This window comes from Ipomoea nil, unplaced genomic scaffold (genome assembly GCF_001879475.1).
Source record: "Ipomoea nil cultivar Tokyo-kokei standard unplaced genomic scaffold, Asagao_1.1 scaffold1074, whole genome shotgun sequence".
Classification (NCBI taxonomy): domain Eukaryota; kingdom Viridiplantae; phylum Streptophyta; class Magnoliopsida; order Solanales; family Convolvulaceae; genus Ipomoea; species Ipomoea nil.
The window spans coordinates 586,729-598,567 of record NW_017617502.1 but is presented as its reverse complement, the minus strand read 5'-3'; the positions used below and the strand labels follow the sequence as shown (position 1 = coordinate 598,567).

Below are 11,839 nucleotides of genomic sequence, written 5' to 3'. Positions count from 1 at the left end.
ATCAAAATCACACATTGATTTATCACATAAATGTTAAAATCATTGTACCTCAAAGATACTGGAGGATGTGTAAACACTATTTCATTGCAAAATGAGCATCAAATGTTGCTAGCAATTTCATTGCAGATATAATATCAGGCGCGATGCGATTATGGAACTACTGGTTTCATAATAGTGTTCTTATAGTAACGAAGTAATGGATTTTCAATCGCAAAATATATCTTCATTATCATTTTCGAGTCTAAATGGTTCCTTAATTATTTAATTCAAAAGATTATTGGACAATCATTGGTGTGACATGATAGAAATAGTCCTTTTTTTTTTCTTTCTTTTGAAACACGATTAAAATAATCATTGAAGGATTAAAATTGCCACTTAATATATAGGCTCTGTTTGGCAAATATAGCTGAAAAGCTATAATAAGCTAGGAGCTGAAAGTTGAAAAGCTATAAGCTCGGAGCTGAAAACTGAAGAGCTGTTAAGCTAGTTGTTATGATTGAAAGTGTTTGGTAAAATTAGCTTTTTGATAAGCTGATAAAGACTAAAAATGACATCTTTATAAAATTTAAATTAATTTGTTTACATATTAAAATTTAACATTTTGTCTTTAAAAAAAAAATTAACATTTTGAAATAAAACTATTAGCATAATCATGATCTAACATCTCATAATGAAGTAGCAATATTGTTGCAAATATAATAATAATAATAATAATAATAATAATAATAATAATAATAATAATAATAATAATAATATTTGTGGTGAAAGTTGCGGTCCTTGCGGATAAAGGAAAAGAGAAAATAGTTTTAATTGGAAAGGATAAATTATGTCATTTCTTTAAAATAATAAGGATAAAGATAGAAAAAAGTTAGGAAGCTATAAGCTTATTTTGAAACGATATATAAGGTAACATTCCAAAATAAGCTCTTATTTTAAGTTAGGAGCTTATTTTGAGAATATTACCAAACAGAGCCATAATTTAGGGATTAAAATAATTACACATATAACTCAAGAGCAAATACCAATTTTGATCTCACGAGTATTAGCAAAATGACGGTTTTGGTCTATATGTTTAATTTCTACCAATTTTTATCCACAACTATTATTTTAGTTCCAATTTTAATCCACGACTATTATTTTAGTACCAAAATTCATCATGTCGGTCACCCATCTATTTAAGATATCCCGAAATCTAAAAATTTTAAGGGCATTTTCGTCTATTTCAACCTAAGATTCCAATTTGAGCATAAATAAATGAATTTAAGCCCTAAGAACGATCCCAATTTGCAGTTCTCCTCCTCATCCTACCTTAATTTGATGAGGAAAAATGCGAATTGAGATAGATCTTAGGGCTTAAATCCCTTTATTCATTCTCAAATATGGATCCTAATTTGAAAATCACGAAACTACCATTAATAATTTCATATTTCGGCATGTCTTAAATAAAATGGTGACCGGCGTGATGAATTTTGGTACTAAAACAATAGTTGTGGATGAAAATTGGTACTAAAATAATAGTCGTGGATGAAAATTTATAGGAATTAAACATGTAGACCAAAATTGTCATTTTGCTAATATTCGTGGGACCAAAATTGGTATTTGCTCTATAACTCAATGACCAAATCTGCGTCATGTGTATAATTGAAGGATAAAAATGTAATTGTTTTCCTATTATTGTAGTAAATAAATGGAAGAAATGGCAAAAATATAAAACAACAAAGAAAATTAAAAGCGGCTGCTATTCTGCTAAACTAGAAACCGGACTCTCTCTCTCTCTTCTCCCAGGTTTCTGTCCCTCTCTACTCTGAGTCTCAGCTCTGAGCTTCAGAGATCGCAAAAGGCGATTGCAGTTCAAATTTGTTCTTCTTTAAAGGCCGTCTGAAAAATAACTTAAGTTCTTTCCAGTACAATACAGAATTGTTTTCTTACTTACAAGGTATATATATAAATTATTTAGATTGGTTGGTGACGGTGAATTCCATTCCCGATCCAGGTGGGGTGCGTAGAAATGTTTATCTGCTTTTTTGTTAGGATTTGAATTCGAAGAGTGTGCGGGTGAAATTTTGGTGTGTGTATAGATACAGTTAGTTGCTGGTGAAATAAACAGCGGCTTTTGATGAGGGTTTGAAGAAGGAGCTTGGGGTTTTTTTAGTTGTATTTTTGAAGATTTTTGTAGGGAACAGAGATGGAAGGAAGGGGGTAGGTGTTAGAAGAGAGATGGAAGAATCTGAGCTTGAAGAAGGGGAGGCTTGCTTTTATGAGAATAATGGCGGTGACGAAAATTCATTCGTTGACCCTGATGCTCTCACCCACATTGTAAGCGTCTTGTTCTTTCTTCTGTTTTATCCGTATTTTACCTGACTTTAAAGTTTAAATTGAACATTGCTCCTTCAGATTATAGCTTTTTCTGATCTGATTTTGTTTCTGCTGACTTTTTCTCCTATGTGATTTTGCAACTCAATCTTCAATATACAAAGCTTTGTTGTTAGGTGATTTGATTTGTTGAAATACACTTGTGGTGCTGAATTCTTGAACTACATGTATAGTCACATACTAACATTACTGAACTAGAAGTCTAGAATATAAAAGGATGTCTACTTTCATTAATGTAAAAAGTGCTCTGAGTCAATCCAAACTATTCCAAATCTAGTTTAGGTCATTTTTCATGATCATGTTGGATTTTTGTGAATTACACTTTCTAATTGAAGGTTACTTTAGGGATTCCTTATAGAGAAGATGTAAGTTATACTAGCATTTTAGCTACTAGTCACTCTTTTGCTTATTTAAGCAATAATATATGAACTCCCTTATTAGTGAAGATTTAAGATGTTTAGGTATCTAAGTTTCTATACTTATCAACCTTTTGTAACATGCACTTCTAGGGTTTTTTTTTGGGGTATGTGTATCTTGGGGCGGGAGATGCTTTTTCAAGCAATATAGTACTGAGTGCTGACTTTATTTTTGGGTTCTTGATAGCTGATGGTTTTTCTCTATTGCTACTTTATATTCTTTGTAGGAAGAAAAAATCCAAGATGTTTTAGGGCATTTTCGAAAAGATTTCGAAGGTGGTGTTTCTGCTGAGAATCTCGGTAAGTTAGACCTAAGATGGAAAGATTTGTATGAATTAGTTAACCACATTAATATGCATCACATCTTGAGATGATTGGTCTTTGCATTTACTGACAGGGTCAAAATTTGGGGGGTATGGTTCATTTTTACCCCCTTATCAGAGTTCACCTTCTTGGTCTAATCCAAGGACTACGCCAGATGTCCCGAACAATAACATACTAAGATCCCCCAAAAATCTGAACCTTGAGGTAGCCACTTCTAGCTTTTATTAGCTACATATACTTTATTGTATGGAAGAATAATATGTTTTGCTTGACATCAAGGCGCTAGTTGTTACTGAGCAACATGAGTTGTCTTATAATATAGGTTGGTAGGCAAAATTCATTAGTTTCATCTAGCACTTCTCTGTCAGCAAGACTTGGTGCAGCTCCCACAAATTCTGTACTTGTACCTGCAACCAGGGCTTCTATTGCAAATGTAGATGCCAAAATTGGGACACATCCCGCACGGGCTGAAGAATCTACTTTAATATGTAAAAATCCTAAAAAGCGTGCAAGTTCTTCTGATCAGAAATGTCTGAAGGTGCGCATCAAAGTTGGATCTGAAAATTTGTCAACTCAAAAGAATGCTGAAATCTATAGTGGACTCGGCCTTGATGTTTCTCCATCATCATCGTTGGATGATAGCCATGACGATAGTGAAGGGTTAACTCGTGACCCATGGGATGCCTCAGATGAATCCCCTACAAGCATCATTCAGGTGAGTCATGCTCCTGCTTTATCTGTTACTTCTCCCTTTCTCTTGGGCAAAATGGTTATTTGATCTGTGGTGTTGATTTGTTCCAATTTTTTGGGCAGATTATGACCTCAGTTCCATTTCATGGTGGCTTGTTGTTATCTCCTCTATCTGATGATTTGATTCTTTTGACGGAAAAAGATAGTCTTCAGGGAAATAGTGTATGTAAACCCCTGAGCAAGGCCTTCATAGAAACTTCTGGGGTGATGTTAAATGGCTCTGGTTACACAGTGGGTAATGGGAAAATCTTGGAAGAGAGGAAGTTGAAGTCATTTGAGAAAAATGCTAATTGTAATGACAATGGCATTCAGGATTCTGTAGGTTTACCATCAAAGAAGGAAATTGATGTTGGTATTTTGAGTTGTGAAGATCTCATTTCTAAGACTTTGAAACTCCCCCTTTTGATGAGCTCATGTACAACTGTTTCTGATCCTATTAAGCACTCCAAGCCAGTTGATAGTCTGAGAACTGATCTTCATTGTATGGTGAAGGAAGAGAGCTTGGATGGTGCCCCCAAGGATGTTTTTCAGCCCATTTCTGGTATGGAGACTGACCGAACTGAAAAGTCTAATCGAAAGGGTAATTCATGTGGAGGGGCTTGGGAAAGTAAAAAATCAAATCGTTTTGACAACAGCACAGGGTACTCAAATAAAGAGGGCAACTATGGAGTACAAGCTGATGTTTCAGCCAATGCTCGGCAGAACAAAGACAGAAAGGCTCTTAATACTGATTTCCTTGGTATACCAGAGCTATCTGGTTGTTGGAAGGTTGCCTTAAACAATGAGGATGACTTGAAACTGGCTAATGGGAAGGAACAGGTTACATCTGGAGGCAAAAAGAAACTTCGAGGAAGTCAGGTTCATGATGCTGATGGTGGGAAGGTGTTAAATGATGGTTTTGTAACTGATTCTTCTTTGACACACAAGCGTAAAAAGAGCTCTTCTAGCAACACCAGTACATCTACACATGATTCAGACGATTTCAAGAACCATATAAGAGCTAAAAGTACTTATAGGGAGTTATTTGGGGACCTGGAAGTTGAAGCAGAAGATGAAATTGGTCTTGGGAAAATGCATAAATTGGAAATGCCCAACGATTCTGGTGATATTGGGAAGACAACCCTGGTAGAGTACAATGACACAGTGAAGGAAAGATCTAATGCTTCAAAGATTGAGAAGTCATTTGCATCAGCGGAGCAGCCTAGGTTAGCTTCAGACATGAATGCTCCCTGTGGAAATGTGACCAATCTTACTTTTGGTCCAAGTGATCCAACAGCAGAGGCTCCTGTACTTAAAGAAGATTGGGTAATGTGTGACAAGTGTCAGACATGGCGTTTACTTCCATTTGGTATTGATCCTCGGAGTCTACCCAAGAAGTGGCATTGCAGGATGCTTGACTGGCTGTAAGTTCTGTTGCTTATCCTTCAACACTTGATGGAGTATGGCTAACCAGTATTATGTATAAAACAACATATGAATTTACTTATAAAAAATAATATCAGACTCATGCACACAATAATATGGATTAATAAATTAAAGTCCCATTTTATAAAGCTTGTGCATACTGTTTAGGGTATGTATTGGGTAATTCATAATAATATGTTACTTATGGATTATTGGCTTAAAGAAGCTAAGAAGTGTTGTGTTATCTATAAACCATAATATTTTCCAAACATCTGTCTGTAGACTATTGAATCTACAATCCCAACATTGTTTTCAAAACACCTAGACACTGTGAAAGAATCTCTGGTACCCTGAAAGACACGTGGTTGATGCTTTGAAGGAAATTTTAGTCATACAATTTTCTCTTTCAAGTACATATTGCATGAGTATAATTCATTTAACATTTTTGTTAGGCCTGGGATGAACCATTGTGGTATTAGTGAGGAAGAGACAACTAAGGCTTTGAGATCCCTCCACCAGTTCCATCCTGCTGCCACAACTGCCTCTACTTTTGAGACTGAAAACAATGATCACCAAAATCCTGGTGGGAATCTTTTAGGAGTAGCTTCAGTTGATGATTTGCATTCAAATCATATGCACGTTACAGATGCTAGTGGAAAGAAGAAACATGGGTCAAAAGTTTTGCCGAATGAAAACAAACAGGATTGCCCTACACAGTTTTCTGACAAAACAAATGAGAATTTTCAAGCGATCCAAAATAATAACAGTTTAAACAACACCATCCAATCTTCAGTTGATGAAAATAGGTATCATAAGTACTCAGGCCAATCTAATACCTCAATGATGGAGAAGGGAAGACAAAAACAGAAAGAGAGGAAAAAGTTGCTGAACAACCACTCTGATGGAGGTATTTTGTTTAAAGTGTTCATTATTGAGCTTTATGGAATCTTTTATCCACTAGTGTTTAACCTATTTTGCTAACATCAAATGCTTACAGGTGACAAAAATGCAAAACTGAGGAATAAAAACGAGAAAAATTTAGAGAGTTCTACAGCCTCCAAGAAGATGAAAAGAGATGATTTAAATTATAATGATGAAAATTGGATAGTTGACATTGCTGGGGAAAAAACAACACGTAGCTCAAGCAACAGTTTGTCACGAAGTGCATTCGTGAAGGATCAAAATAAAAATAAATATAAGGATTCAAATATTGATGAAAAGAAAAGTGTGGTTCCAGATAGAAGCCCACAGATTCATCTTCCATTGAGTTCAAGTGATGGTTCTGTGCATGTGGGGAAGTGTGACATTAAAGACTCATTCAAGAAGAGGAAAGAGAATGAGTGCCAGTATGCAGAGACCTGTAATAAAATGTTTCCTGGTGTAGGATGTAATTCCCGAGATACTACTGATTTAGTGGAAGAAATGTGTGAAAATGACCAAAGGAAAGGAAAGAAAGGAAGGAAATCCCACTCTGTGATGAAAGATTCAAGTGGAAAGAAATCCAATGAAGGAAATGGTGAAAGGGGTAGAAGTAAGGAGCAGCAGCAAGTAGTAGGGCAGCACCTGGATGGCACCATGTCTCAGCAGAGCTTAGATGCTATGGGTTCTTTAAAAAGGGGCTTGAGGCCTATGGGAACTTTGCAGCCCTCTCCGGCTGCCACCTCAAGTTCTTCTGAATTTTCTGGCTTACAGAAAAACAAAACCAGTCTCCAGGAACTAAGGGCTTCTCCTGTGGAATCAGTGTCTTCATCTCCTCTTAGAATTCCTACATCAGATAAGTTTGTCTCTACAATGAGCCTTGACAGAAAAGATGATTGTCAGGATGCTGGACTTTTCTCTGTGCTTAGTCCACGAAGATCTTCAGATGGGGAAGATGATGGGAGCAGATATCAATATCAGATTCTTAAGAAGGATCAAAATCTTGATGTGAGGCATCAAGGGTCCTTTTCGGGTCATATGCCATGTGCTAAATTGAGCCAATACACCCTACATTCTCCTGATACTGCAAATCCTCGTGATGCTGCTGTACGTACAGATCCCTTACCTCAGGGTGACCACTATGCTTTTAAGGCACAGAATTTGGAGAAAGACCTGGATGATAAGGACGGAAGGAATGGCCATCACCATAATAACAGTGGAATAGTCTTGAAGTCTGGGAAGGGTTCCTCTTCAAGGCCTAAAGACAGGAGCCAGAGTTATAGGTCTGATTATGACAAAGGTACTGACAATGAATCTTCTGGTCAAATAGCTTACTCTGGCAAAAAATTAAAAGCAGGACAAAACAAATTTCAGGACACGGACAGGAGTGGTATTGGTTCAGATAAGATTGAGAAGAAACCCATTCCTGAGAAGGATCCTTCAAGAAAGTCGTTGAACAAGGTTGTTAAGGCATTGTGTCGCTCAAAATGTACTGACAATAATTGTACTGATGTTAGAATGGATGGTTCTGAGAAGCAGGCTTTGCTTTCAGATAGTGATGATGGAAGGTTGACTAAGAAGCCTTTTTCTGACAAAGAAGAAGGAATTGCAAGCTCTGGGAGAGGGAAACCACTTCCAGTATTAGCAGATAGTGGTAAAATTGGGCTAACAGCAGGTTTACATCCAGTTTCTGGATCTCAAAAAGATGCAGCAAATTTGTTGTCGGTTGATACTTTTGAGGGGGATGCTTCAAAGGCTAAACAAGGTAAGGAAGATCATAGCCAGAGTAGGGACCAACCTACTAGTTTGCAGCACAACAGTCCAAATATTCGCAAGTTCCGAGATCTTGATGCTCCCAGTCCTGCTCGAAGAGAGCCCTCCAGTCAAGCTGCTACAAATGCTGTAAAAGAAGCTACAAACCTGAAACACCTTGCTGATCGCCAAAAGGTCAATAAAATCTATACTATCTACTTAAATGGAAATGATTTTACTTGTGTTATTTTTTATTTTATTTTTATTTTTATGTTTTTAAATCCATTCATCTTCTTATAGATGTTGACCTAACTTATTCTGTCACTCTTCCAGAATTCTGGATCCAGTGAAAGCACTAGTCTTTATTTCCAAGCTGCTTTAAAATTTCTCCATGGAGCCTCTTTATTTGAATCATGCAATACCGATAGCATGAAGCACAATGAGATGACTCAATCGAGACAAATTTACAGCAGTACTGCAAAACTCTGCGAGTAAGATATGTGAAGCTTTTCACTTTTTATTATTATTATTATTATTATTATTATTATTATTATTATTATTATTATTATTATTATTATTATTATTTATATTTTTTTTCCCCTCTAGCATTAGAGAGATTCTTTTGCTTCTAAAGGTTAATATTTGTATGTTTCTTTTCGTTCTTAGAGATGAAATTGCAATGCTATCCTCAATTGGATTTGTTATGGATGATTTCAATTTAAGTGTCGAAACATAATTTGGCTTCCAATTGTCTTCTTAATAGATTTTGTGCTCATGAATATGAAAGATCCAAGGACATGGCTGCTGCTGCTCTTGCCTATAAATGCATGGAGGTTGCATATATGCGTGTAATTTATTTCTCACATACCAGTGCAAACAGATACAGAAATGAATTACAAGCAGCTTTGCAAATCTTTCCACCAGGTGATTTGAAAATGTCCATATTAATGTGATTTTATGGTTCTTCATTAATCTTCCTCCTTTCAGATGTTAGGTTACTACTGGCAATTGAAGTTATAACTATAAATCACTGCTTCTCCATCTTGTGGCTTGCAATGCTATTAGAAAATCATAATGGATGTCATTTGCTTTAGTTTAGTAACAATATTTCTCATTTATGTATAATAGATTTTTACATTTTTTGATTTTTAGCATTAAAAAATAGGTTACATTTTCATTCGGATAAACAGGATTGCAAGTTTTGGTCCCTAAAGTTAAGTGAAGCTGACATGAAGTGGACTACTGGAGTTAAATGCGCATTAACTTACTTAACAGTCATAGAAGATTTTTAGCAGCATTTACGAGTCTTAATGATGTGCTTTAGTTTTGTTTCTTTGACATGACTCTTATGATAGTTCTTATTGCATTCTAGGTGAATCCCCACCCTCTTCTGCCTCTGATGTTGATAATTTAAACAATCCATTGGCTGTAGACAAGGTTGCCTCGGCTAAAGGTGTTGGTTCTCCACAAGTCACAGTAACGCAAGTTATTACAGCAAGAAATCGTTCCAACTTCATGCGGCTTCTCAATTTTGTGAGTGTTCAGTGTTTCTACTGCATTTTGATATTATGTTACAGCAAGTAGCTTACAATGAGAATCTGAGATTGTCTGCTTCACATTTTGGAAAATGAAATAGAGGGCTAATTGAGAAAACGTTTGACTTGTAAACTTCGGGTCTGATGACTGGAATGCTTGCAATTGAGTATGAAGAAAGCCTGCTGATTTTGCCTGTCCTTGATGCATCTCTGAACAGATATGGAAATACTGGATTATATCCTGCATTCCTGATTTCCTGCGCTCCTTGGGCTCCAGGACTTGTTCCTGTATGGAACTAAAAGGGTTACATGAGGAAATATTTTCCATAATCATAGTTGTTAGTTTCAGAACTAGTTATACCCACTGAATGTCATAGCTAGCTAGTTTACAAATTCACATTTATCCTCCTTTTCTTTGGCTTCTGTGCTCACTTTTGAGCCTGTTGCTTTATACAATTTGGTGTGGTATATTGGTTTCTGCTATAGTCTTATGAACTGTCATTACTTTCAGGCCCAGGAAGTTAGTCTTGCAATGGATGCCTCCAGAAAATCAAGAGCTGCTTTTGCAGCTGCTAATCCAAGAAAAGGAGAGGCTCTGTGCAAAGAGGCTATGTTATCTGTTAGAAAGGCCCTGGATTTCAACTTCCAGGATGTGGATGGATTTCTGCGTCTTGTACGCATCGCAATGGAAGCAATATAGCGCTGAAATGTAAGCATGCAAAACATGTTTTTGCTCCACTCTGTTGATACAGTGGACGCAGATAGGCTGGATCATTTAGAAAGAGATTTACCAGGATGACTGAAATTCCAATATGAGACCCATCTATTTTTGACCCTGTATGTATAGCCATAGCTGAATTCTAGTTGAGATATTCTTTAATGCCTCGGGTTTCTTCTAAATAAGGATCTTAGATCCAAGAGGTAGTGGTTTGATACCTGACAGAAACCCATAACATAGCGAACTCATTATTTGATTACTGATCCTGGTAACCCGTTTCTCCAACCATGAGTCATGAGCATCAGGATTGACTTTTAGGCTCTCAGGTAACTTCCTATTTTGCAGTTTATTATGTAACTGGCTTTCCTTTACCTCTCTATTACTGACATTTATAATTTACCAGGTCATTTGTACAGTTTATGCTTTGCAATTGAGCTCTTGATAGATTGTTGTTTACATAAAGGCGGAAGAATGACTAAATACATACAGCTCTAAAATGCAAGACCAGCAGTTGTTCTGGTGTATGGCTTTGCTAGTTTGCTTCAATAGGGTGGTTGTACAGATGGTCTGCTCTCCAGACCAAAGGTGGGTAAACATTTGTATATGAGGAGGATTTTTGTGTACAAATAAAGTGATCATCAGTTTGCCCCTTAATTGGGCTAGCCTGGTGTGAACGGGGATTAGTCTGAGTATGGTATGTGCTTAAAGGTGCCTCCTTCAATTAGGGTCTGCTCATGACACCTCGTGGTCTGTGACCAAAAAAAAAAAAGTGATCATCACTTTCCTTATATTCCTCTGATACAAACTGCATTTCTGTTCTCACCAACTGTATAGTCCTTTGCGTACAGGAAGACAACAATTGCAGCCACCACTGTCATGTTCCAAAGAAGGGTATGTGATGGCAAAAATTTTGTTTCCAGAGTTCCCCTCCCAGTTGGACAAATTGGTACAGCTGTTCTCCATTTTTTTAACCTGCTACTGTAAGTATCAGAAAATGCTTGTTTTAATCTATATGGTGAAAACTGAAAAGCTAGTTAGAAATTAGACAGTTATAATGTAAGATGTTTAGTGCTGGAAATTTTATCTGTAATCAAAACTGTGTATATGCTTCTCAACTTTAATGTTATAATTCAAAAATGTGAAAATTGATATTTCACATCACCTTCCAACTAGAATGGCAAACTATTTAGATTATGATTGTGTTTTTGGGGGGAAATTGATACTTTTTGCCCTTGAATTGTTTTTTGTTTTTTGTTTTTTTTTGTTTTTGTTTTTGTTTTTTTTTTTTCTGAATTATTTGTATCTATATTAGTCTCTCAATTATTTTGAATGTTATGCATTTTCCCCCTCATATAAATGACATTTGGATTGTTAAAAATAAGGGCAAAATATGTATTTTATGTCACTTTCTCTATCAAATTATTGTCTATATTTGAAAATCAGATTAAAAAAAAAACACACACACACACACTATTTACAAATATTATACTTATATAATTTTAAGCTAATAACAAAACTAACTTTTGAATTATAGAGTTTTAAAGTATTGCACCAAATGTGAAAAATATTAATAGTTAGACCAAAACAATAAAAAAAAAAAAGTGTCATATATGAATTATAAAGTTTATATAATGTGTAAAAATTAGAAA

General features: G+C 35.8%; 1 protein-coding gene across 6 annotated transcripts; it reads left to right on the top strand.

Annotated features, from left to right (window-relative positions):
• Nucleotides 1-1,732: 1,732 nt before the first annotated feature.
• LOC109182758 lies at nucleotides 1,733-11,391 on the top strand. Of its 6 annotated transcripts, XM_019332940.1 has the most exons (14): nucleotides 1,733-1,993; nucleotides 2,085-2,316; nucleotides 3,017-3,089; nucleotides 3,187-3,317; nucleotides 3,436-3,828; nucleotides 3,927-5,266; nucleotides 5,720-6,174; nucleotides 6,265-8,132; nucleotides 8,271-8,428; nucleotides 8,701-8,861; nucleotides 9,310-9,470; nucleotides 9,984-10,516; nucleotides 10,594-10,775; nucleotides 11,039-11,384. In XM_019332940.1, exons 2-12 carry the CDS (start codon nucleotides 2,218-2,220, stop codon nucleotides 10,170-10,172), a joined length of 5,028 nt encoding a protein of 1,675 aa, XP_019188485.1. In that variant the 5' UTR covers nucleotides 1,733-1,993; nucleotides 2,085-2,217; the 3' UTR covers nucleotides 10,173-10,516; nucleotides 10,594-10,775; nucleotides 11,039-11,384. The 6 variants fall into 6 exon arrangements, with proteins under 6 accessions (XP_019188485.1, XP_019188486.1, XP_019188489.1 ...); XM_019332941.1 differs by having other exon boundaries at nucleotides 1,733-2,316; nucleotides 11,025-11,391; XM_019332944.1 differs by having other exon boundaries at nucleotides 1,733-2,316; nucleotides 9,984-10,181; nucleotides 10,680-10,775.
• Nucleotides 11,392-11,839: the final 448 nt, after the last annotated feature.